The 27,915-nt window shown below is 41.9% G+C and overlaps 1 protein-coding gene across 2 annotated transcripts; it reads right to left on the reverse strand.

Moving 5' to 3' along the window:
• slc8a4a (solute carrier family 8 member 4a) lies at nt 1-27,557 on the reverse strand. 2 transcript variants are annotated; one of them, XM_026182188.1, is made up of 9 exons: nt 27,160-27,557; nt 26,718-26,788; nt 22,787-24,202; nt 22,123-22,640; nt 13,306-13,412; nt 11,425-11,543; nt 6,926-7,025; nt 5,264-5,536; nt 1-1,811 (listed from the first exon to the last, which is right to left on the reverse strand). In XM_026182188.1, the coding sequence occupies exons 3-9, from the start codon at nt 24,125-24,127 to the stop codon at nt 1,432-1,434; spliced, it is 2,838 nt and encodes a 945-aa protein (XP_026037973.1). In that variant the 5' UTR covers nt 24,128-24,202; nt 26,718-26,788; nt 27,160-27,557; the 3' UTR covers nt 1-1,431. The 2 variants fall into 2 exon arrangements, with proteins under 2 accessions (XP_026037973.1, XP_026037972.1); XM_026182187.1 differs by having other exon boundaries at nt 26,718-26,793.
• Nucleotides 27,558-27,915: the final 358 nt, after the last annotated feature.

The raw sequence follows: 27,915 nt of genomic DNA on the forward strand, positions 1-27,915 counted from the left end.
TAACGGCATAATAAATGAGCAACATTTATTTCCACTTTTTTTATACATTAAACGTGCATATCAATAAAACTAAAATCGATCATATAAATACCTCTACTATTATAGTGTTACAATAAATATGGCTCTACAGATTCTAGGTTAAATAAAAAACAGATTTCAGTATCAACTGCGGTGCAACACAAGGAGACACTCTCGGGACACACTGTACATGTCTTCTCTTTTAGCACATTTTCCATGTCAAATGATGGACTTGTTTGGTGATTGCGATATGATACAGTGTACTCCACTCTCATTTAAAAGAGCCCGTTTGCTCTCTGCTGTGCTTTTCCTAAAAGAGATATTGTTGAATAATGTTCACAGTGTCAGCATGACAGATAAGAAAACTGCAGTCCTTTTAATATCCATATTCAAATTCTGTTTCTCTTCTGTTACCAACAAACCACCCCGTACCATTTTGTGGAGTCAAAATGGAGACAGTGCCATGCTTTTTGACAATTTGTGCTGGAGTGCAAAGGAGCACACACTCACCACCTACACACACGCATACACAAAAATCATAAATGTGCTTAAAGTATTTGTACAATTAAAAGCAGGCACTCTGCTCCAGGTTGGCTTAAAAAAAAGGCTATTTTTCCAAAAAAATCTTGGCTATGTCAAACATGACAGTGCACCAGGCAGTGAATAGAGTATGATACAGCTGTGATTCACATGTACACAAACACATCAACACATCAACACCCATGTCAAAATATTACATACGGTACTTTAAAATATATTACTAAGAAACTGTTGTTATCTGATAACGTGCAAAACTAAGCACACCTTTCACAACACTCTCACGCACAATGTTCATCTTTTACATGATATACAATGAATAATTGTACAGACTAAGTAATAAATATCATCTCACAAATATGTTTTACTGGTCACTTCTGTCTTCCACTTAATGTAAATGCCAAGTACTATGTAATGCCGTCCCATGCACCATCTTTAAGTTTCCGCTATATAACAAAGGCCAAAAAGGAGAATTCTTCTAGACGTTTTCTTCAATCTTGTGCTTTCTTAACATCTACAAACAGAGAGAGAAAGGATCCAATGCCAAAAGCTGTCTGTATGCATCAAGTGGCAGAATATAATTTATGGTGATAGAAATGATTAGATAAATGTGTCATGTGATATAATATTTCAAAAAAGGAATAAAGTCAAGAGAGCTTCATTTTCAGTGGCTAAAGCTATCCTTCACAGCATAGGTGGGAGCAAAGTACCAAAGTCCAAAGAATCAGAGTCAGTCAGATACTGTGCCGTATTAATAATAACTAATGATACAAATAGTTATAAACCTTTGTGAAAATAGACAAAAACGGAGAGAAAACACGTTCAGTAAATTGTAAAAACAAGGAAAGGGCTTGTGTCTGTGCCTTTCCCTCTGTCTCAGAAGCCAGGCACGTGGCAGTACGCCTCCAAGGAGGACAACAGGATGTAGATGAACCAGAGAGAGAGGAAGAGGAAGAAGGTGAGAAGCTTGGCTGTCCGTGGGCCACCGAGCTCTCCTCCAGACACGGTGGGACGTCGGCGGTAGAGCAGCACCAGCACGCACACCAGCGCCATGATGGTGAAGAGGGTGACAGAGAAGGCCAGGGACCCCGGGTTCACTTTGAACACCTTGCCTTTGGTGTACCAGTAAACTGCTGCAATGGTCCACGCCACTCCGATGCCTAAGAACACGTTGACCGCATTGCTGCCCGTCACATTTCCAATAGAGGCGTCAGCATATTGATCCTGGATGGCAGCCACCTTACTTGCAAAAGTGTCTGTAAAAGAGAGAGAAATAGGCAAATATATATAAGTAATCAGTAATGTGCACAGACTGAGTACAGGTGCCACAAACACCAGGGACTGTACAATAAGCACTACATGTATTTAAGGAAATTCAAGCCTTAATTTAGGAAGTACCGCCATTATTATACTGTATATAGTTTCCCAATTTCAAAGGCTCAAAAATAATTGACTTACAAGTAATTTCATGGCCAGATGAGGCATATTTACCAAATTAAGCCATTAAAGATCTGGAGTTGATTTAGTAGTTGTGACTGGAACTCTTAGCATGTAAGTCCAAAGTGTCCGTGCAAGTGCAACGAGGCCATGATTAGGCTGAAAGTTCAAAGGAAAAACTTAGGAACACAGCCTAAGCTGTAAGAGTGGCCAAATCAACAAACTAGATCATGGTTACAACGAATAAATGGACTGTTCAGCTCAGCAATACCACACATCCCAAAAGACTACAGAAGACTAAAGTGTATGATTGCAGAAGTTATTTCTTGGTTGGTTTCATCGATTCTGTCAAGAACACTCAATAGGAGGTATAAAACTGGATTATTTTATGAATCTACAATCAAGACATGCTTTTTGGAATGGAAATACAAAGACAAGAATAACAAGGTGCAAACCTCTGGTTACACTTAAAAACATGAAAGTCTGATTAGGCTTTCCTGGAAAAAAGGGTTGTCAAAGAAAACAAAAATCATACTCAGATATAAATATATAAATAGATAATAAAATTAACATTGTATTAAGATAGTCATTTGAATCACTACTGATACAAACTCCCTCAAAAAGAGAGACTCAAAAACAAGCAGCAGCTGGAGATGGCTGGAGTAAAGGCCTGCCAGAATAATGCAAAGGAAGAAACACAGGATTAGGTGATGTCCATGTTTCCAGTCGTTGACTAAAAAGGGTTTTCATTCAAGTATTAAAAACAACACTTACATTTAAAGTGATGTTAGTTGTGTTTCAAAATTGTCGTAAACAGTTATTGTCTTGATGCATGCTCAATCATCCAGGTAAGTAAATCCCAAAGGGTTGAGACACATTTTTTCTAAACACCACATCTCCTTGGCTTTTAAACATGTTGCGCCAAAAACTGGTCCACCTCAAGGATTGGGTCCCCTGACACAAGCAGAGTAGTGTAGTGTACTCTGTTAAGTACCTGGAGGATTGCCATGATTTATACATGGCAAACAACCTCTGGGGAAGTGGATGGCACAACCTCGTCAAGCCAGGACTCCGCAGTCTATTTACACCTAGAGGCCAGTGGACACTCTTTTAATGATGAGGATGTACATATCCTGGACAGGGAGGAACGCTAGTTTGAGCGCGGAGTCAAGGAGGCCATTTACGTGAAAAAAGGAAAGACCATCTCTGAATTGAAGGGGGGGGGGGGGGGGCTAAGGGTACATCTTTCACCATCTTAAAATGCCGTGATTGCAGCCATTCCCCAACTCTCTGTGAATGGTACTCCTGGCCATTGATCAGTGGGCTTTGATCAATGGTTTAATTTTGGTCTAATGTTCATAATTCCACACATTGCCGAAAACCCAAACAGCACACGCAATAAGAGGCTTTATCTAAGCGTCCTGTTAATGTTGGTGGGGCGTCAGTTACACAATGGACCGAAAGCCAGCACAACAGAGCCAGCGGTGCACGGGCAAGAATTCATTTCTTACTTGGAAATTCGTCGAAATTAGTTGTGGTAGCTACCTGGGCTATGTGCCACTTCAGTATCTTTGATGTACTATTGCTGTGTGATTTATTACTATTAATGAAGGCTGCATTACAACCTGCTAGCTGCAAATAATCACGTGCAGTTTTGAAAGCAGACAGAAAGAAAACATATTACTGATACAGAAATAGTTTTCTACACGAGATCACTGCAAAAACTGCAGCCTTACCTAATGTCCACCCTACTGTTACTCATTTTATATTAAGATTTTAAAATCTAGTTGGTATTGCTTTCAGAACTGCACATGATTATTTGCAGCCAGCAGGTTGTTAATGCTATCCATCAAGTCTAACCTCAGCTAATGCTAGCTAACAATGTTAGCTCGGTGGCGAGTAGCCTTCAGTAATAAATCACACAGCAATATTACATTCATGTAGTTGTAAAAAGCAAGACAATATATTAGGTAATCCAAAGTATTCAGAATACGTTACTCACATTGAATAACTTAATGGAATTCATTACAAACTACATTTTGGGCCATGTATCCTGTAATCTGTAGTGGAAAATATTTTAAAAGTAACCTTCCCAACACTGTTTGTTGATCAGTGGTCATGACAATTTGCATATTAATGATTAGCAACCTCACAGCCCCTTGTCCAGTGGGCTAATTTCAGTCATTGTGCGATGTACTGTTTATAAAGCTGGGGAAACCTGCAGTCAGCTGAGACTGAAGAAGTCACTTGGATGAGTGACGAAACGTTTCTCCCACTGAAAATGCTGCGTCCAGATGAACAGAATCAACCCAGATTTTTGTGAAACTCAGTTATTTAAAGCTGAAAATAACACAGTTTTTGTGTAATATTGTTCTCATAAAACAATAGCCACCCATGGTGCTCTGTGTGTACGTTAATTGTTATTAGGCTGTTGTAGTCTTGTGGCCCTGCATTAATGATTAGAAGGACCACATCCTATATGTGGTTATGGGAATACAGCCAATAGCCTACTGTGAAACTGCAAAATAGAAAACTTTCTCTCATTGATGAAACATTGTTTGGCTCGTAAACAGATCTGACTTTTACTCACAGTAAAATAAAAATGGGCCCCCAGCTGTCAAGGAGTTCAGGACTCAAGAGAAATGCCGTTATGTATCAAATAATATATGTGTAGCTAATAAACTGTGACTCTGTATGTGACAGATCACTTGTCTGCAGTGTAAAAAAGCACAATGTTGTTTTCTGACTGTCAAGAATAATTATTTTTAAGCTGGCTAATTACTGAAGTCAAGTTCAGGGATCATTGAACAACTGAAAACACGAGAATTTGACTCTTATATTAAGACCTAGTTTACATTCATTAATGGTGACTTTTTCAAAAAGGGGGGCTTCATGGCTTTCTCTTATTTGGCACGGGATTTTTTAGGGAAGCATGAGAGGATAAGAAGGAGTCTCAAAGCGTGAGAGTTGGCAACCCTTGTTTATTAAACCAAAACCTAATTTTCATAGTCATTTTTTGTGTTCAGTGTTAGTGTTTAGGAAATAGCAAAATGGGACTATAATTAGGGCGAAACTAACAAGCGAAACAAGGTTTTTTTTTTCTGTTTACAACTTGTTAATATCCAAGACATGAGCTTTGGAGAGAATCCCTCTGACAGCACAGGTGGGGGAAAAGGTTACGCAAGCAGCTGCTTCTGCCACAGGGGAAAAGCCCAGAGGAGACACAGGACAAGGCCGCTGGTAGGACTGAACGACAAGCACAGATGCCCACCTGGAACAGAAGTGCCGAGGGCCACAAACACCACTGCGGTGACCGAGTCTTTGAGACCGACTGTGCAGCCGAAATGTGAGGCCAGGTCCCCGGTCACAGCTGTCAGAACGCCAATGAGGGAAATAGAGACAAAGAAGCAGGCCCAGCCGTTCCAGTATTCAGTCGGTGGGACGAAAGCAAAGAGGACCTTCCAGAAAACTGTCAGGAAGTGCATAATGTAATCAAAGCAGGACGGCAAGCGTTCCTCCCCGCTCTCCTCCTCATCGTCGTCACCTACCAAAGACAGAAAAGATGCATGAAAGCCTGCGAAACACAACCTTCATTTAGACCACTGTTTGGCTTTACAGAGCACCGTAAAGCCACCATGAAATTGATATAATTTTAGTTTCAGTTACTGTGTTTGTTCAGACACTGGCAGTTTTGGGAAATGTTCTACAGATACTGTAAAATGGAGAGAAGATTTAATATGCACTGCTGTTGGATGAAACTGTGAATGTGGATATTGTTTGGACAATGGCTGCTTTTGTGGTATGTGGCCATTCACGTTGTTATCATAGTCATTCTGTGACTGCTCTATACTGCTCCTGTTATCTACAGCCAAGAAATCATTGTTAAAGCCAAATGGGATTTGGACCAGTTGTGCTTAGATAAGAAAGACGTGCAACAAATACACCACAGGAGGACAGGAATACAGTGGCTTCAATACAGCAGTCATCGCAGTTGTCACAATTCAGTGCACTACACACATGCGGGGGGCTCGTAGTTAGTGTCACACCATTTAAAAACAAATGTGTCATCGTGCGACCAAAGCACAGCAATTAGTAGAGCTACCATTCCAGTGACAGCCATCGCTGAGGGCAGGAGATTACATTATAATTTATAATATCATCATATTTTTCATAATACAGCTCAGACCCAAACTGTGGAAGTGAATGAGCACTAAAAAATCCTGACTTTTCAGAAATTTTGTGCCAATTTGTCATCATATTCATCTTCATATTTTAGATCAGTAAAACCTTCAGCATCTTTGAGCAATCCTTTTCAAATCAGAGACATGCTGGAAGTGTACTTTCTATCTTAAATATGCACATTACAAATGCAAATCTGAGTTTCTCCATCCAGCAAGAGAGAGAAAATAAAGAAAAGAGTACGTTAACCAAATGACACATCACGGGAGTCTAAGTGAGCTTTTAGCCCAATGATTTGTGCACTAGTGCAGATCTAAAAGGTTCACAGACAGCTTTGGAAAGACCCCCCAAAAAAGATTCACCATACCACAAACATCGTCATAAATTCTTCAGAACCATTAATTGTTGAGGAAGAGCCGGCCCTTTTAGTTTTTATGATGAGCCTCATCATGCATTTTTAATAAACTGTCTGGATTTAAATGGATGAAGCAAATAAGCTCAGAATGATCAAAAATGAATTAAAATAGCATTTGTTTTTGTACGCTCTTTCAACCCTTTCCGTTAAACTGGGGATGTTTTTTTCTTTATGCAATCTTAAACGGAGCATTTTAAATTTTATTTTAAAGACATATCTAAGTGAGCGCTGCACAACAGGCGGACCGGGTGGACCGGATCCAGCCTGCAGGCTCAATCTTCTTCAGGACTGCCTTCAGAGGGATGAACAGATGAGACATTTCAGGACGCCGCGACTTACCTGCACTGACAGTGACGGCACTAACAAACTGCTCTCTCCAGCTGCTGCTCCCTACAACAAGAGCCAGGTTCGTTTTCTTGATCAGCTTGTCCACTGTGCTCTGCAAGGAAAGCAGAAGAAAGGTGCATTAACACACACTGAATAACATACTCAGTACAATCTTAGTGCTGTATGACACTGGGGACACTGATGTGGTGAATCAAGATACAATTACCAGCTTCTGTCCTCCCGGTGTGAAGCAATGGTGAGTCACCAAAACAGATGCGAGCACAAAATCCCAGTAGCCCCCAGGAGAAAGGGAGTGTGCAAGGGAGTGTGCGAGCATAAAGCTGCTTTAAAGCAGTGAAGAAACACAAGCCAACTCATAAAACTGCAGCTGTTAATATCACTGCAGTATCATGTTACAGCTTAAATGTTCCTAAATTGTCTCAGAGTGCTGCACCACCCATTTTAAGCTGAAGGATCAGTTTACTTGCGCAGAGGATTGCAGTATGAATTTGTGGCATCTGTGTAGCTCCAGCACAAGTAATGGCGATGATGTCATAGTTATCTGATAAGGGTTAGCTCAGATTGTGACTGGAGACTACACATCAAACAGGGGGTTATTTATTTCATGATCACAAAAATAAAATGCCATCACTACATGTCAGTCATTGTTTTTTTGGATTATTGTTTTAAAGCCTTAAGTTGAGTGGACAGGTCACATTCTTTATTTATTTAATTATATTTGCCAGAGGTGACCTTAAAGTGGAGACCCGATGCTAGCTAGCTTTGTTAGCATGACACATTTATTAGCTGTACAGGTGTATTGCACAGCCACAGGTTCCTAGAACCATAATATTATTTCCCGTAATGAAAAAAACAAAAACAAAATGCTAACACAGACTTCTTTTCCAGGACTGAAAAAAAGTGATTAGCCACTTGTATACAGCTCATAGCTGTTAGCTAATGAGCATGTGAAGGCGCAGTCAGATATAGGTTTGCCAACCGTCCTTTAAAAAACGGAATGGTCTCGTATTTAGAAACAAAAGTACACGTCCCGTATTGAGCTAATAAGGGACGCACTTTGTCCCGTAATACAGTGAGAATCAAAAGTAGTCTATAAATGTTTATGGAATTAACGCTTTGTTTGAAAACATAATTCCCAGCCCCTCTCCTGCTTTGTGACCAATGAGCTGACAGCACACTTATGACAATTCGAGTATGACAATTCAGATTACCGGAAGACAACAGATCCACAACAACAAGCATGGCCAACAAGGAAACAAACGCCGACACTGCGGTGCAAGTCTCGGACGACAGTACACCTAAAGCTGGGCAGACACTGCGATTTTTTCAGTCACGTTATTCAGCTCCTGCTCAAACTGCACGATTGACTCGCAGGGGTTAAAAGTTGGTAGGTCACGATGCAGGGTCTCACACTATACCGCCCGATGCTCTGATGCGACCTGAGAGCTCACACTGTGCCTCCATAACATGAAGGTTATAACAGAAAATCTGTCGCTCGCTCTCTCTCTCTGTCTTTCACTCACTCACACACACACACACACACACCACCACCACCATCAACTTTGCTAAACTGCTAATGAAAAACATTGATCAGGCAGCTGTGATTGAGCAGCAATGTAAATCCAACTATTTTCACGGTTGTTGTGGTCGTGATAATTTTGTGATGCCACATCGAAAAGGCTCGGATGAGCTTTCCAAAGTTCTACAAGTTGTGCCTCCATCGCTTGTGTCCAGATCACACGCTGCACAGCCGTGCTGCTCCATCTTTTTCACCGACGTTTACGTGTTTGCACGTGAGCAGTGTGAGCGGCTGTGGTGACACCCTCACGAGCGATTGATGATCGGGAGCTGGTCGTGAGGTGTTAATCGCTTCTCGTTACCCCACGTATACTACACGATGCACGATGAAGGCCAAAATCGGGCCGATCACCAAATCGGTCGCACGACTCAAAAATCGTCTCAAAATGGGCCAAAAATCGCACAGTGTGAACCCAGCATTAGAGCAGCAATGTTTGTTGCTCAGAGAAAGAAAAAAAAGGCTGCAAAAGTACAGGGAGGAATGGGAAAAGGAAAACACCTGGCTGGGAAAATGCACGATAACACCTTTAAAGCGCACTGCACTGTGTGCCGGCGCACTTTTTCCATAGGCATGCTTCTAGTGGTGGGCACATGAAGAACATGAGGGGCGTGAAAGCTCGGGGAACCCTTAACCAATTTTTTGTCCACCAGGCCACGGCAGAAGCAGATATGGTATGTAAACACTGGTTTGTTTTTTTTAAACCCTCTGGTTAAGGTTAATATGGGCATGTGCAGTGAATATCAGCGCTATGTGGCCAGAAGTGTGATAATATAATTTATTTTGTGTAATAAACAACTGCAAGGATAGATGATTACAACAAATAGATGACTAATACATAAAAGTAATACATAGATTAATAATGATGATGAGTTAAGATGCGTAATCATGGGAACAAGCCGGTTTACAAACAGGAGCAGCTGATTAGCATTAGAAAAGCTGAAATAATACCTCAGCTGAAGCCAATTGTACTAAATGCACTATATGTGCACTGTTACAAGAATATTTTTCGTTCTATTGTTTTCTATTAATTTATATAATTTTAAGTTAAGCAGGACAGAGTTCTTTTAAAGAAAGATTTACTTACATTCTCAAAAGTTAAGCATGACAGGCTTCTGTTTAAGAAAGAGACCTGTTTTACTGTGTTAATGTTGTCATTTTGAGCTAAAAACAAATGCCTAAATGATCATTTGTTTCCCATATGGTCATATCACAAAGAATATGCATCTGCTTAAATCAAATTCAAGTCAAATGGTTAAAAAATAATTTCACACAAAAAAAAAAGAGCTACAAAATTCACCACACTGGGAAGGGTGAACTGGCCACGAGGTGTCCCTTATTTATTTTTCAGGGAGTTGGCAACCCTAGTCAGATATGCCCCTTCCTCACCACTTGTGGTTTCAAAACACCAACATGGCATCTTGTAAATAGGCAGTACTTACTTACTAAATAGTAGTAAATGATGGAACATGTAATCTATACCACTACTGTTGTGCATTTATGACTCACTAGATAAGCACTGATTAGGCTCTATTCATGAACAGAGTCTATTGATGGATGAATCTTCTCTCTGTGTTAGGAAGCACCTGCTTTTTTGACTACTACTGAAATGCATTCGGCTAGCCATGCCTAGCTTCGACCTTCAAGGTAAAAAGAGCATTATTCTACCTGCAGGGCTTACAGCGGAGCACAAACATTTGTTGATTGACAGTTGTGCCGATATTGATGTTTGTGTACAACTATGTGATAAAGAATATGGTCTGTTGTTTATTACAGCTCATCCAAGAACTCCAGATTTGGTGAGTGACGTATTAGTATTTTATTAGCAGGACAAATAATCAGCAGGTCATTTTGTTGCTGCCATATAATCTATGGATGCTACTTGCTAACCAAGGTTGCTAGCGTTAGCTAGTACGTTAGCACACCACTCTCTCATCAATCAGATTTTCAGCTCCAAATGGCACTGGCACCACAAATTTAGCTCACAGGCAGAGTTCAGTGACTTTTCCTATGTGTCAGCACCTACCCGTCACAGAAGACACCGTGCCTCTAATAAAACATAACTTAAAGTCTGGATATAACTTAAAGTGAATTAAATAAATAGTCATCCTCAGCACATTTTTCATGAATACCAAAATTAGCAGTAGCAATCCCAGTGCCTTTTCTTACCGGGCTGCAAATTTGTTTAATTCTGTTCTAAAGAGAGTTTCTGGAAATGAGCTTGTTTTCAGAATTAGCAGCATTTTTTTTCCACTACGTTTTTGGCTTGCTTCCTTGTCCAGCTTCTGAGGTTGCCACTTGGGCCTAATATCATGTTGTGTTAAGGTAACTGAAGTTTCTTTCTTTTTTAAAAATTTGTACTTTTTCCCGAGTTGAGATCGATCCACTGCTCATCCAGTCCAAATGTCAAAGTATCCTTCAGCAAGATACTAAACCCTGAGTTGCTCTCAACACATCCATCGGCATGTGAGTGTGTCTGTGGACGTTAGATAAAGTGCTTAGATGAAAGTGTTGTATGAATATGTGTGGAACTGGGTGAATAAAACTTGTAATAAAAAGTGCTCTGAGTGCTCAAACCGAGTAGAAAGGTGCTATTTAAGTACCGGTTCATTTACCATTTATTGTCTCTTGTAAAACACCCAACTTATCAATACAAAACAGATGGAGTACTGCTATAAATTCTGCATTATGGCAAATGATACAAATTCTTTAACTCTGACTATTCAAGCTGAATGATGCGTGAACACATCTACTGGAAGATTAATGAGTTGCATAATTTATCACACATCAAAAGTAAAATATATATTAACCCAAAATACTGTGACATTAGTGAAATTGCTGCATTTTTCCAGGTTAATGTTGTAAAGTCAGTCCATGTCGGCTCTGAGTTACGAAGCTGCTGATTTTGTGTTACCTTGAATTCATAAGACTCCTCAATGACCACCTCCAGCCTGGTGTGCTCTCCCAGACATGGGCAGCCCATCTTTGACACGTCCTCCGGACCCACTGCTGTCTTGTTGTCATTAGTGTCACCTAGGGCAGCACAAGAATAAACTATCATCCAGGATTTCCTACATGGTGCTTGGATGATAATGAAAGTCAGTCCTCTGTGTGTGCTACGGTCCATTACAGTGACTCTGAGTGACAGATCAGCCAATCATAATTGGTAAACCCAACGCGAGAGATGTTGGGGAGACACGTATTGAAATAAATAAAACACGGCAGTCTGCATATTGATACTCAAAATTTAATCAAGAGCATAAAAAGTACTTGGAATAGAGGATTTAGGTTTATTTATGTCAGTGGTTTTATTTATAATAGTGGATTATGTGAATATGTATTCTGTTATTTATGTTTTGAATTCTCTACTTAGTAATTTACTTCAGGGATATATTCTTTCTGCATTCATTACTGGCTTATCATTTCTTGTATGTGTTTATTGTCATTATGTTTAATAAATAATAAGCAGAATCGTATGTTATTAATATAAATAGGTCTCATAAACAGGACTTTCCCAAACATTTTCTGACTACACGTCACATTTTTAATATATCCACAGTACTTTTAGGTTGCAAATCATCAGTCATTAAAATATGATCACATTTAGCAAAGAGTCTGAGTGAGTATTGATATGAGCACAGTTGTATTACAAGTACTTTTTTGATGTTAGTTTAATTTAACATGCAATTGCAAAAGCAGCTATTGCACAGTAATTACAGCTCTCTTCCACAGTGTGTCTTTTCTCCTTCCTGTTAAAAGGGAGCTTTTCCTGGGGTGGCTGTAGCTCAGGTGGCAGAGCAGGTCAGCCACTAATCAGAAGGTCGGTGGTTCGATCCCAGGCTGCACCCTGGCTGCATGCCAAATATCCTTGGGCAAGATACTAACCCCATGTTTGCCTACTGGTGGTGGTCAGAGGGCCTGGTGGCGCCAGTGTCCGGCAGCCTCGCCTCTGTCAGTGCCCCAGGGCAGCTGTGGCTACAATGTAGCTTGCCATCGCCAGTGCGTGAATGTGTGTGTGAATGGGTGAATGACTGAATGTAGTGTGAAGCGCTTTGGGGTCCTTAGGGGCTAGAAAAGCGCTATACAAATGCAGGCCATTTACCATTACTGTCGCCAAGTGCTTGCTTATAGGGGTCATCTGATTGTTTTTTTCTGTATTATTACAGTATAAAGCTCCTTGAAGCAGCCGTTGTTGCACTATATAAATAAAATTGAACTGAATTGAATGATTAATAATAATAATGGATTGGATTTATATAGCGCTTTTCAAGGCACCCAAAGCGCTTTACAATGCCACTATTCATTCACTCTCGCATTCATACACTGGTGGAGGCAAGCTACGGTTGTAGCCACAGCTGCCCTGGGGCAGACTGACAGAAGCGAGGATGCCATTTCGCGCCATCGGCCCCTCTGGCCAACACCAGTAGGCAGTAGGGTAAAGTGTCTTGCCCAAGGACACAACGACCAGGACAGAGAACCCAGGGATCGAACCGGCGACCTTCCGGTTACAGATACGCTTCCCAACCCCCTGAGCCACGGTTGACTGTAAAAGCTCTCAAAAATAACATTGATGAAATACAATGACATTTTTACTCTAACCCTGAGCAATTTTAAGTACATCAATTAGACTTTCAGTCTTCATGAATAAGGCCTGATGAGGAAGTTTGAGATTAGTTGTGCTGTAAGGTTTAATCTGCATTAATCCAAGCATTTAGTGCACACATTTATCTCAAGCCACCAAATAGAGTGACATATCACTCTGCACATGTAGCACACAGTGATGTCATCCACTCACCGTGTCTCTGTCCCACCTCCAGCAGTATGGGCTCCTCCAACACAATTGTGAATGTCTTGTTTTTCTCGTACTCCTCATCATCAATGATCTTCACATTCAGCAATTTCCTAAAGGTCGAGGGGTCAGGGGAACAAGGAGAAGCGGATTAGCTTTGTTTAGGGGAAATAAAAGTAGCTGCCCGTATGAGTCAACCTGCAGTAACCCTCTGTTATCTAAACACGCTCAAAATAGATCCCAGGCAGGTAAGAGCAGCTTCCAATGCTGAGACTATGCTTTCGTACACATTCAAATAAAACCAGAGTAGCTAAGAGGTAGACTGCCTACACAGTGAATCATGAAACAGATCTGTTAGATAAGAAGGTGGAAGCTCAACATTTCCCCCAAATTGACAAATATCATGCGCTGCCGAACACTACGAAGAAAAAAAAGACTAAAATATAAATTTTCCTAACACCCCACAAGAGGGCGGACTCCTTCTGCACCATTAATTCCATTAGAGCACAACTAAAGCGAAATAGCCCACACCCCTCCCACACACTCAAGTTAGAAGTCATGAGGAATTGAATTATTACCTTTGTCTCTGTGGAAATTATGTCACCTATCTACACAGGGACTCATGATAAGACATATATATATAGTTTGTGCTCTTAAATCCGAGAGCTCAAAAACGTGAGGCTGCTTTGTCAAACTGTGACCGACATATTTTCTTCAGCCCTCTTCGTTCGCCCACACTGTCACAGCCAGTCTCTCTCTCTCCCTCTCCCTCCATCTCCCTAATGATATGTGGGTGGCTGTCTATTTCTGTCTACACATATACACTCAGGGTTTGACAACACGCATGAAGAGCTTTTGCTTGCTGAGGAAGAAGAAGTTTATTTTAAACAGCAACGATACGTCACTGGCTGTCTAATGTCAGGCTAAGTCATGCCAGTGGGAGCAACGTGAAGCGCAGCCTGGAGACCTCGCAACAGGAACAAAAGAGTTTGTGTGCATGGTATATTTGCTTTGAATCGCCGTGCCGGGGCCTTGAAATAAAATGTGAAGGCTCTGCTGCTGTGGATTGTGCTAATGTAGCAGCCATTTTGACATTACATCACATTTTAGGCAGACACTGTTTGTCTTGCCGTAGCGTACCTAGATAAGCAGAATATACAGACGAACATTTACATTTTCCACTAAAATCCAAACGAGAAATTAAAGGCTGTCGAGAAGCAGCAGGGGCCTGGGTTCATTTAATGCATCGGGCTGATTAGCTGGCAGTCTAACTCTAAACTGCTGCCACAGTTTGAAGCTCATTTGCACTGATTTCAGACAAAAAGAGGTGGGTGATAATGCAAAACGCGAGAAAATCAAAAGTGACTTTTCAAAACAGACTAAAAAACAGCTGTGGTGAGATTAGTTCTCCTGCTTTCTTAGTTTCGGTGAGTTGGTCCTTCACGTAAAGTAGTTCCATCCCTCTTTTTAAAAAAATATATTTTACTTGAATCAGTAATACCTTTGTTAGTATTTCAAAAGCATTAGCAGCGCAAATAAACCAAGCAAAACTGAGTGGCTAAAGACAAGCAGTGCTTGCTAAAGAAAAGACAGTTACGAATGGAAGAACGGATGATTTAATTATTGCTACACTCCAGTCCTGCACACTAGTCTGCAACCATCTGGAAACCACTGGTCACCAGAGAAAAATGTGTATTCCCCTGGCTGGTTGGTGCGTGTGGTAGGTTGTTTGCTGTCGCTAGGAGAAACTGGTGGCAAAGTGCTGCTTCACAGTCTGTATTAGGTTGGTGTAACTGAGGCCTAACACACAGCAATCTCAAAAGCCACTGGAGGCAGAGATGAGGAGAATGTTCTGATATAAAAGCTACCTCTGTTGTAGTGACTGCATGTGAGTCTGTGTCTTTTGTTCAGTCTCTGTTATGTTTCCTGTTTTACTTTGAAAGTCCATGTCTCATGTTAATGTGTCTAGTTTTGCTTCCTTTGTCTCGTTAGGCCTGATTTGCCCCAGCTGTGTCTCACTCCTGTTGCCCTTTCCCTGATTGCTCCCTCTGTGTATTTAAGCCCTGTGTTTCTCTGTGTCCGTGTTGCAATCTACCGTTTATTTTGCTGTGTGTTTTGTCAGTCCACCGGTGTTAGTTTATTTTGATTTTTTCCAGTTATGTTATGTTTGAGTTCAGCATTAAAGCTGTTTCGGTTTAAGTTTGTCTCTGGAGTCTGCACCTTGGGTCCTATTCCTGTCTGCACACAGCCGTCACTTAACATTCTCTGCTGAGATTTCACTTTCCAGATCTTTTTTTCTATGCAGCTTGCTTATAATGTGAAGCCTCTGATGAACAGGATGTCACTCTTGTCATTCTTAACTAGGGATGGGTATCGAAAACCGGTTCTTGTTGAGAACCGGTTCCCACTGTTTCAATTCCTTGGAATCCTTTGCCATTTTTGCAAACGATTCTCTTATCGATTCCAGTCGCCCCGAATGACGTCACCACGTTGCGGAGCGTCATTTACCTGGCAGGAAACACGGCACGTAAGCGGCTCAAACGCTCAAAAGTTTGGTTATACTTTACGAGAACGGATGACAACAGGGCAGCTTGCAATACTCACACACAAAATAAAATCTATTCAAGCTGAATTTATGCTTCAATTCTTCAAAGAAAATCGTACCACCAGAGTTTGAAAGTTGCAGATTCTTTTCAAACGCCTTAAAAGCCCAAAGCTTAAGAACATATTTCACATTTTTAATTTTCATGCGCACAGTGGTTCTGTCGTTAGAGACTCTGACCTGCAGCAAGAATGTATGCTGCCACATTTCTGCGTAGAATTTGCGTTTTTCCCCCCTGTGCCTACTGAGTTTTAAGTCCTGGTGATGCAGTTTTCTCCCTCAATCCAAAGACACGCTTGTTAGACTGACTGGTTCTAAACTGTCTATGGTTGAGAGTGTGAGTGGTTTTGTCTCTCATCACCACCCAAAAGCAGTTCAGATGATGAAGTGATGCATTTTTAATTTTAAATGTTTCCAGCACGTAAATGACTACCAATGAAAGCATGTAAACTAATCAAAATATGAAATCAATGAAGTTCTGCCTTCATCTTCACTGTAAGTAAAAATAATCACAATTTAGCTGATTTAGCTAAAAAAGTTAGCTAAAGTAAACTAAGTCAGACACCTGCTAACTAGCTAAATACGTTAAAGGAATAGTCTCACATTTTAAAAAAATACGCAATTTTGTGTTCTTGCTGAAAATGAAAATTGATGACAGTTTAATGTCTGCACTCAAATTATTAAAGTAGAATAGCAAGCAGTCGACTTAGCTTAGCATGTAGTCTGGATGGAGGGAAACAGCTAGCCTAGCTGAGCCCAGTCTACAGCTAACAACACAGCTCTCGCAGGTCAGTTTAGATGATGTAAAAATGTAAGTTTGTGGATTTCATCTTAAAGTTACAGATACTCATCATTTTATATGAACTTCATTATACTTTTGGGCTTTTGATGATTTTTTTAAACTGTTCTTTGTTCATAGTGAAATGATTATACAGCACACATCTATAATGAGTTTGAAAAAACAAAAGAAAAAAGAATTGGGTCCACAAGTTTGAATTTATATTAGTATTAGATATTTTTTAAACCACACAGTGTCAAAAGCATCATATCCCCCGTTAACATTTGGTTAAATGTCCCTTAGCAAGTTGCACATCAACAAGATTTTTTTTGGTAACCATTAACAAGCTTCTGGCCTAATTCTGACATAATTCTGTCTGATGTTTGTCTGGGCTTTTAATCATAGTCCTCATTTTTGTCATGGTAAGTATGTAAACCTTTGACCACAGCTGTACAATATTCATGCTGAGCCAGTTATTTACAACGAATAGAACTCCCTGCAAAATCATAGTTGTTCTTTTTTATTTTAGCACATTTCCCAAAATGTAAAGTTATCTTTTAAAATTTGTGGTCCTTTATAATTTCCTTCGTACGCTTGGGTTTAAAATGTTCAGTTTAAAAATACATTTTCTAAACAGCACACAGTCCTGCTTTATGAGCCCTGTCGCTGCAAGTCAATGTAAACTCTGATTATTACAGACACAATTGGATTTTATCAACACTGTAAATCCTTGGCTTGCTCCATATCACATTACACTGCGGAGCCATCAGCCATCTCTGCTGCCCGGTTGGCTCAATTCCTGGGAAAGTTTCTGAGTAGCCGCAGTGGTATAAACCTCCAATTGCATCTGTCACACAGACAATATTGCATGCATTCTAAAGATTGATCTCTGCTCTATCTGCAACAACCGTAATCTGTTCTCCATCTGCCTGGCTCTTTTTGCAGTTGTCTTACATTTACTGAGAGTATGTTGAATGCTAAAAAAAGTATGCCTTGTTTGTAAATTAATTATCAGGATTAGTTTGACTTAACCAGAGAAATGAGAAAAAGGAGGTTGGTCATAATTGTCACCTACAGAAAGAAAGCGTCATACATATCGTCTGTGACTCTTAAAGTAGTTCTGTTTTTATTTGGAGGTTCCCTCTCCTCCACATTTTTTGTCGGTTCCTTAAGGATGCTCCAGTTTCCTCCCACAATCCAGAGGCATATACAGTAAGGCATGAGGCCCGGAGACTCCAAACTGCCCACAGGTATGACTGTGTTCACTCTGTAGCCAGAGAGAGTGTCTCTAATTTCTACCCTCTGCCTGCTGCAAAGAAAAAAAAAAGAAAGCTTCTGCCCTCCCGAGACCCTGACAAAAATTAAGCCGGCAGGGAGACCGAGTGAATGCATGACAGTGTGTCAAAATCCACAGCTGGACCTAGCACCTCCGTTCATTTAAAGAGCCATGAATCAAAGTGGCATGTCAGCATCTGCCTACAGTGCTGAAGTGTCCTTGAGCAAGATATTGAATCTCAGCCAGCTCCAGAGAGGCTGCAGTGTAGCTTATTATAAACAGAAAGCAGCTGCATTACATTACATTACTGTGTCTCCACTGTGTTGTTGGGTTATTATGTAGAGAAAATTTCTACAGAAAGAAACCCGTTTTGACATTGATAATAACAAATTATTCCACCACTGATAACTTGTACTTGCAAAAATGTGTGGCAACATAATGGAGAATGGTCTGAACTAATAAGCACAGGGAGAGACAAGTGGGACGAGGAGAATTTGAAATTCATTTCTACCCTGCAGCCGTGTTAGCTGCTCCCCTGAATTTAAGCTCAGTGGTAAATTTTAATGTCAGCAGGACAACACGCTGATTCTCCTCAGGTGTACTGTGTAACATGTTCACTATCTCAATTTAGTATGTTCACTTGCTAATTTGCAATAAATGTAAAGCACGGTTGGCTTTGGGAAGGATTTTGACCAGAGGGATGCTATCACTTCATTACTGTTCCTCTAGAGGTGAGCATTAACTGGTGGACCTAATTTCGTAGCACTAATTGCAGAGATATTACGCTCAGAGATACAAATGTTAACCTCATATCAGCACAAGAGAAAACGTTAGGCCATCAAAGACATTAGGATCCATCCTCCGAGAACCATGACTGTTTGTCTGTACAATATTTGACCCCAGTACAAAACACATTGAGATGTTTCATCCACTGGGGATCACAAATGTCTATTATCCATTAAAAGTCAAGAAATTTCACAGTGAATTATGGTGGTGCACTGATTGACAAACAGTGCCGTCCTTTGTGACATGGAAGCAGGAAGGCTAATATGTGATTAGCTCTGTGGCTACTTGAAAAGTTGATTTGAAGGGACAGGATACGCAATAACTGCAGTTGGATGTTTTCATTCTTTTTAATGAGGATTTATAAAGAAGCTGCATGCCAGAGGTTATGCCAGGGGTCTGAGTCTGCCCAAAGCAATTCCTGTTTTCCTGTATGCTGTCTACACTTTCTTATCAATAAAGGAAAAATGCCATAAAAAAGTTATTTAGTTATAGCTTCTGTCTTCTTTGCAGCAGTTGCTAAGCTAAAGGCTAACAGCCCAAACATAAACAAGAGTAGCCTACATTGCTGGTTTTTCCACATATTTTTGAGACTACCTCCAAGTTACATTAAACAGCTATAATATGTAAACATTGGTCTGCAAATGTTTTGTGTTAATGTTACCAAGCCCTGAATCTGTTTGTCTTTCAGGAAGTTCTGTATGTCATCGAGCTCGAGCACCTCAGGCGTGAGCGATAAAGAATATCAGTGTATTGATTTTCTTTTCAAAAGTGATCCCCTTCTATCTGTTTTATCTTAGCTTATGTAACTGCCCCCATTATCCACTTCAGACTCAACTAGTGCATAGAGGCGCATATTTGAGGCACTAACGAGAACAGATATGAGATTATGCTACATACGAGCATCAAAGGGTCTATTGCAGATCTTCCTCTAATCCATAAACACAGAATGTAAAATGGCGCTTGATGTCAGCTTGTTTATTTTGGCTCAGGTTTGTGTCTGTACATCATAATTTATTTACTGCAGAGCAGAATTTCAATGGTAAATTATTATTTATATTCATGCCTAGATTTTAAACTGCTCCTCCTGGCTCCGCATCAAAAGCTTAAAAACTTGGCTTCCTCTTTTGCTCCTCTGCATGCTCAAATATTGACGGGGGAAGACAGATGTACGTGAGCACAAAGACACACAAAGCTTGAGACCCTGTAACAAACACGCAAACACAGAGGTGCCCAGAGGACCGTCGCCGAGTGTCATCTCTTTGTCGCGAACAAGCGGGGAAACACTCGGGTATGAAAAGCCAGCTCGGTTTTGAACGATGAACTTTGGCAGCCTGCTGAGCAGTAATGAGCGCAGACGTGCATTTAACACAGAGAGGGTGTGAGTTTATAGTCTCGGAGAAACAAATAGACGCATACAACGACGGCGACGCTTCAAGATGATGCCATTTCACCTACATCTTTTAACAGGACTGACTGGCATAAAGAATTCACACGCTGCGTAAAGAGGAGCACAATCTGGCCTGGCAGTCTTCGACTTAAGCTCTCCAAAAGTGGTGAACTTTTGGCTCGGCATCAGAGTCAAACATTAACACCTTCGGGTGGCACGCAGAGATGAGCGCATTTCCAGCAGCAATATTAGAAAACTCATTTAGATTCAGCTTAAAAGATAAGTCAGCTGCTCGACCTGGCAATTTCGATTCAAGATCTGAGTCAAACCTTTCCCACCTATGATCAAAGTACTCCCGCATTCCCCTTTAAGTCCTCGCTTGCTATTCCGAGGAGGACAGGAGTAGCTGAACACTGCTTTGGCATTTTTTTTCTGCTGGGTCTGGGTTTTCTTTTCATCTGTTTTCTGATAACAAACTGTCCTGCCCCACTGGATCCCACTCTCCACAGTCACACCCCCAGTCCTCTCCACTGCTGCACATCGACTGTTAAGGGAAGCATGACTCCAGATATTATGAAGTGTACTTTCACTGTCAGCTTTCTACAGTCGAATGAGCACAGTCTTAGCTCAGTAGGTGAGGACTGTATCTACTGCTCGGTCTCTATTTGAATGCAGATGCCAGCTGCCTGCCTCTCATTTCACATTGTTATACACTATTGACTCATTAACTGCAGCCTCTGTAGCTGACTGCGCTATGAGGGGAACTTTTGGGACCCCTTTAACCCCTCTTCACTCTCTTTAATTGCTTTGGATGCTCAAGAAGCTCTTTTTAGTTCCCCTTTGGAGCGACATGTTGCTTGATGTGGGTTTAAAGCAGATTCAGCACTCTAATACGGCCTTAATTATACACATAGACTAATGCATAAAAAGGAGAAAAAGCATAGATTGTGCACGAGGAAACTGCTAAAAACAGAGCAGTATATTCAAATTTCACCTGCGCTGCGAGGCAAAAAAAAGAAGAAAGACAAATAGGGAGATCTGCGTTTTCTTTGACACCATGTATTCACCTGCCTTTCCTCCCACTCGGCCAACCTACACAATACACCTACGCACGAGCCTCGCGCAGACGGATGCATCTGACACATTTGATTCCTTTGTTTCGTCCTTTGCCGTGCAGTAAATCATTTTGTAATGAGCTCGGTACGGTTGAGGGCATTTTCTTTCTTTTTTTAAAGTAAGAAATTAAAAAAAAAAAAACATAACCGTTCTGTGTAACTGCCAGGTCTTTTGCTCATCTCGTCATAAAGCAAACACTACAAGTGTACTCATCATTCAGCCAGCCCTTTCAAACAGCGTTCAAGTGAAAAAAAAAAGAAAGAAAGAAAAGCTGGAAAAACATCACTCTTCCAGCGCTCTCTCACTCCCTCGCTCTCTGCACTCTGCCTCCCTCATCTTTTTCTCTCCTCATCTCTGCTGGTGCATCCACGAATGCTTTAACTAAAATAACCACACGGGCTCCAGTGCATGCACCTGTTTTAGTAGCTGCCGTGCAAGTCACCTGTCTGATTTTTCCCCCCTCTTCTACTCTGTTGCTCGTGTGGGCTTCCTTTGTTTTCCACAGGGAAGTCTTTAGTGTTGTGCATTACAATGAGCTTCAACAGAACTTCCACAGAAATCCCAACAGGCTGCATTTAATTCATTCACAGGAAACTGTTTCTGGGTTTCATCTTCCTCTTCTCCTCCTTTTTCTTGTTCTTTTAAATCTCCACGATCTTTCATTATCTGCCGCACAATTATATCCTCTTATCCTCCCACATCGTCCCTGCGAAAAGAGCTAAACTTCGCCGAGCAAACGTATCTGTGAGTCATAAAAATAGGCCTTTCATTCGTTACCAGAATAGATAACTTACAGTAATCTAGCAGGACAGTTTAATGTACCAATGTGTGGGCGGTGATGTTTAATCAAGTGATGAACAAGAGGAACTGGCACTCACATGGTCTCATCGTTCTGAAACTCCAGCTTGCCGGACACCTCTTCGTAGTCCTCCCCTGCTTTGGCGGTCCCCTCGACAGTGTGGTAGGGCACAGCCACTTTTCCCCGTGCCCCGGATGTCCTGTGAACCTTCACCTGCATGTTGCCAACGCTCTCGCTGACCCTTGTGGAGTTGCTCTCAAACGTAAAGATGCCAGCGTGGTCGTCGTCATAGATGGTGACGGTGGCGATGTGAGGATTGCCCAGTGCCGCCTTTGGAGGAACATGGGAGGGAAGGCCCACCATGCTGTTGCTGGAGGTGATGGAGCTCGGCTCCAGGACTGAGACCTCGGCTCTGTGCACGATGCGCGGGTTGCTGAGGCGTACGTAGAAGTGCTCGTCCTCTTCAAAAATGTCATCGTCGATCACGCCAACAGTGAACTCTTTGGTTGTCTCGCCAGGCTTGAAGACCAACGTGCCCTCAGCAAACTCGTAGTCTGAACCTGCATTGGCAGTCCCGTCCTCCGTCCGGTATTCCACCTGTGCAGGGAAAAAAAATTTCATCAAATATGTAGTGGCTGGAGTTGTAATAAAAATATTAATATTAATACTTTATGCCTCAGGCAGTTAAAGGTGATTTAAAATTGACCTTGAGCATTTGCAATCTCTGTGCTTTCCCCCCTCACCTTGACAGTGCAGCCACTTTCTCCTCCGTGCCGACTCACGGTCAGCTTTAGTGAGCCGCAGTTCTCAAAGCACTGATAATGAGAGTCTTCAAACTGCAGGTAGATAGTGTTAGGATCTTCCTCTTGCCCGCTGGCCTCGTGACAGCTCACCACCTTCCTGGCCTGGTCAGCTGCATGCTTTTTCAGGATGTTCCCCGCTCCGATCATCATGCGCGTAGCTTGAATGCGATAAAAGGCCCTGCTCTTCTGCTGCTGGACCAGCACTTGATAGTTGGCCATCTCGATGAGCTGCTCCATGTCCTTATCTGGGTGCCTCTGTTTTAGCTCTTTTAGAGTACGAGCCATCTCCCTGCGGGCCTCTTCTTCTTGATCTTGTTCCGCGCTCATCCCACCACTATCCTCCACGCCCTCCAGCATCCCATCCAGAGCCTCTTTGGGGTGAGTGTGAGAGTTCACACCCTGTCCATCCATCTCCAAGTCCATTTTAGTGAACATGGCATCTCCCTCTGACTCGATGATAATGCCGCGGGTCTTGTCGGCTCGGTAGCGCTTGTGGACGTACTTGTAGAAGAGCAGGCGGCGGTCTGCGATCCAGGCTTGCAGAACGCACAGGGGGAAGAAGAGGAAGGTCAGGACTGCTTCCCAGACTTGCACTTCTCCGGGGGAAAACACTGACAGGATAAGATACAGCCAGATGTAGGCGAATATGCTCCAGGCTGCGGTGACAAAAAACACCCGCAGGTGTTTTATCTTGCGGGTTTCATTTTCTGGCACCACATAGACACAGAGAGCAATGATGATGAACATGTTGAAAGCAGCACTGCCCACGATGGTGCTGGGACCCAGAGCTCCCGCTTCAAAGTTATGGCCGACCACTTCGATGACAGACAGCAGGATCTCTGGTGCCGAGGAGCCCAGGGCCATCAGGGTCAGGTTGGAGACCGTTTCATTCCAGATGCGCACAGTGGTTGTTGTTGTCTCACCATTAGGCTTCTTGATGGTGATCTCCTTTTCTTGAGAGGTGATGACCTCGATAGAAGACATGAACCGGTCGGCGATGATGGACATGCCCAGGAACATGTATATGAGAGCGGCAAAGTAAACAATGGCACGTGCCACCTTGTCACCCACTGCGGGGTTCTGGGGATTCCACATGGGCAGCACCACGCCCTCGGAGCAGTTGTCATCACTGGAGCAGTTGCCTGGGCTGCTGCCGATGTCATCATCCCTGCTGCCGTAGGAGAACCGGGTGACTCCCGGGAGGAGAACCAGCAGAAGAGAGATGAACATGCATGGGGTGGCAGGTGGAGAGCAGTTCAAGATACGCTTGTGTAGAAACATGATGGTGTGGTGATGCTTTGAGTCTTCTAATGCTAGAGATCAGTGCACGTGACATGTGAAGGTTCGCATGAACCTCTGAAAGACAGGAAAAAAAAAGAAATTTGCCTGGTGGATGAGAAAGCCACATGTCAGATGTTCATTATTCAGTTATATTCTCAAAATAACCCCAATATGGCACCACAAAAGTGCTCTTTTGTATGCAAATGATGTGGGATCCATCAGTTTCGTTGGTCCGAGTTTAGAGAGCCAGAAATATTGGCACCTACTAATCGTTGAGTCACTGGTATTGAACTACCCTGTACGACTCCCACACATATAATGTGGTCATTCTGTGCTAAACCGCAGTGAAAATGTTACCCTTTGCACCTGTAGTATCGAGGGAAAAACTGACTCAGTCCACCCGGTACTGTCGAGTTAGATGGGAGTCCAAAAATAATATCCACTGGCAACGAGAATAACAAGAAAGGAGCAGTTGTTCTTAGGTAGCCCTACTGGTACATATATTATAGGATGATTTAAAGGAGGAACAGCTCTAGTGTCTAGAGAGTCCAACACACTTCTCAGGTCTAGTATGAAATATAAAGCTGGATGCCTGAGTGCAATTCAATCATCACCACCTTACCTAAAAGAATCCATTCCACATGCAGTAATTTATATTTGCCAACATAGTTTCTCTGATTAAGTCAGACAGAGCATGACAGGGTGGAGTGGGGTTGCAAAGCAGCATGCATATGCACAGCAACTCGTGGGCTGGCTGAAGCAGCTTTAATACCATGTGTTATATGAAATTAACCAGACTGACGCTTAGATGGGTATCAGCTGAGAAATCCACAGATGCGGGCTACCACTGAGATCAGCCAATCTGCCGTTTAGCTTAGTTTAATTTAGTTTAAAATTTTACATAAGCAATGGAAACGGCATCAGAGGACAAGTAAAAACAATTCCCCAGTGCCCCCCCCCACCAGCAGTATCTTAATGGCCTGAATAGACATTTCAGGGAGTACTGTGCTAAACTCTTCAAAGGATTAACATCTGTGAAAAAAGAGGAGAGGGAAAGATGTCTAGTAATGTGTCTGGTGTTTTCTAATGAAAATTTAAAGACCATCCTTGTCTCAGAAATAGGTTGCACACCTACAGCAGAAGCAGTCTGGCAAAGCTGCATGTTTGGCACCTGCTCTCATTGACATGCAGCAGTGAAAGGCAGCATTCTCCAATCTGACCTGCATAACAGTAGAGCACGGTTTCGATCAAGGCTACATTTCAGGGTGAAGTGGTGCAGCACAGATGCAGGAATTAAGCCGTCAGTTTTTTTTTCTTTCTTTCTGCTGTTAGCTCATAAATAAGTGACTAACAGATTGTATTTGTGCAACAACAACAGCAACAGCCCGACACCTGTCTGCTGATCAGATTGAGCGAGTGAGATCAGCACCATGGACAGCGACTCCTGCAACAGGCAGCTCCAATCAGGGACAATGAAACAGTCTTTTTTTCGGACTGAATGAAATATCCCTCATTACTGTTATGTGAAATCACATATTGATATCATCACTGATTCCTTCACTTTCGAAAGCAGATTTAATTAATACGTTGCTTTCATCTGGCACACAATCCTGCACAAATTTTGAGTGGGTGATGTTTCTATGGCAAAAGCAAGACCTCCGACTGGTGGAAATGCAGAAAAACTATGGAGAAAAAATGTCTCTTTCTGTTCTGTGCAGTATTTAGTGATATGTTTTCCTCACTAAAGTCGCCAGGCAGCAACAAGTAAATGAGATACTGAAGCACATTATTCATTTCCCCTTAAGAATACAGATGTTTTAATTTTTTAGTCAACACAAGCACACACTCTGAAATCTCCTCACCTTCGTCACATTACATCTATTCAAAGTGTGCAAGTATCCAGTGCAAAACTACAGTTCTCTGATCTGCTGATTTCTAACATGTTTGCAATTAAAAGCCCGAGTGCAACATGAAGACTTTACCAACTACTGGCAAACCCAGCATGATGCCACTTTCCATCTAACAGAGTTACTAACCTTCAATAATTCCATAATTATCCAAGCCTTTAAAAAAAAAGCAGACCCAAATTAAATTAATCCTCAAACATGTTCTTGTTTGCTAAGCAAAGGTCCAGGGTTGGCAAGTAAACACATAATGACTCACACTTTGATGCCTGCACTTGTTTTGTGTGTAAGCGTGTGCACTTTTCAAATGGTGGCACACTCAGTTTGTATTGAGACGCCTCATGAATGTCATCTCTGCTATTTAGGGAAGGAAAAGTCATTAGAATTCATAAACAAAAGGAAAACAGAACAGAAACATGGAAGAAAATGAAAAGAAACCGGAGTTTCTCGAGATGTTGTTTTGAGCTCAAAGCACACTCATCAGTCTAAGCACTAAGACAAGTGTTACTGGATTTACATGCAGCTGTTAGTCTAAGAGTCTAGTATAATGGGGGGCAAGAAAAATTCTCATGCAGGGGCTTGCTTAGTTTCTTTTCTTTCTTTCTTTTCTTTCTTTCTTTTTTTTTTTTGTTTAGCTTATAGTTATAGTTCCTATTTTAAACATTGTGAGAAACTATATTACTCACCTGGATGCAGCTGTCAGTGAGTCAACCCAGAGTGGAAGTTCTAGCCTCAGGAGATGAACTTATCTTTCATGCTGCTCTGTGGAAATACAGCTTATCTTAAACGAGCATACCACAAAGTCCGTTTTTAAAACCATCATGAAAGTAACGAGTGTTCCACATCGGAGAATTTTGAGAAGCTTTAAAAAAAAAAAGAAAAAAAAAAGCCATAAATGTGAGCCAGTAGCAGCACAAAAACACAAAACACCGCTGTTGCAGATTCGAAACAATTCAAAACGCTAAGTTAGAAACAGATTCTGAGACGGCTAGGTAAGTGATATTACAGAGGTAGAATAAAAAGGGAAAAAGAAAAAAAGATAGAGCCTATTAAATGATTAGTACGCTGAGCATGAGGGACAAACAGACCGGTCCATTTGGTGCGCACAGCTGCCCCACTGATACTCACGGAAAGCCCAGAATCTCAGTTGGATCCTGGTCACAGCGTGGCTACCCTGCACCAGTTCAACAGAGGAAGACACCCCGTGTGCCATTCACACGGCAGGCTGGTGTAATGGTGTTGGCTTGTTGCTGGTGTCTTGGAAATGACGCGTAGTTTTCCCCGGTGCTTGTTTTCTTTCTCTCTCCTTTTTCTTTGACAAGTACCCTACCTCAGCAAACTTAACACAGCCGGAATAGTTCCCCTCATTAAATTCCCATTGTTCCACCACCGCGACACCCTCCGCAAAGCTAAGTAAATTATTCAAAAACCACAAGGCGCTTTCAGCTTTATCCTTTCCTGACTGCGTGTTGATGCGTAAAATAATAAATTAAATTACACCAGTCCAAAAAACAACAACAACAAAATCTTAGAAAGTATTAATTTAAAAAAGAGAGAATTTAATTGTATTTTCTATTTCCGAAAAATAAACTGAGTGCAAAAAATTCCCTCGCTCTTCTGCCTGAGCTGGATAACGCAAGGAACCAAACAGGGCTGCACATGAGAGTGGGCGTGAATGAATGGTGAAGGATTGAGAGGACGCAAACCACACAGTACGCGGATCAGGACAAGATGGATATCAAGCAGAGGGATGGTGGCACACAAGAAAGAGGAGTGTGAGTGTGGTGTGGAATGGAAGTCTTGTCTTACTCTCGCGGTGGGCAGCACTGGCACAAGAAACGACGAGCGAGAAAGGGAAAACAGTAACACTGCAGAAACAGGGGA

Source organism: Astatotilapia calliptera, chromosome 10 (assembly GCF_900246225.1).
Source record: "Astatotilapia calliptera chromosome 10, fAstCal1.2, whole genome shotgun sequence".
Taxonomy (NCBI): Eukaryota; Metazoa; Chordata; class Actinopteri; order Cichliformes; family Cichlidae; genus Astatotilapia; species Astatotilapia calliptera.

Bases quoted from the DNA above. Each gene is read 5' to 3' on its own strand.
- slc8a4a (XM_026182188.1), bottom strand. From the start codon at position 24,127: ATGTTTCTACACAAGCGTATCTTGAACTGCTCTCCACCTGCCACCCCA. The intron at 11,544-13,305 runs GTGAGTGGATGA...GTGCTGCCCTAG, and splicing joins GGAGGTGGGACAGAGACACG to GTGACACTAATGACAACAAG. The intron at 7,026-11,424 runs GTAACACAAAAT...CTTTCCTTGCAG, and splicing joins AGGAGTCTTATGAATTCAAG to AGCACAGTGGACAAGCTGAT.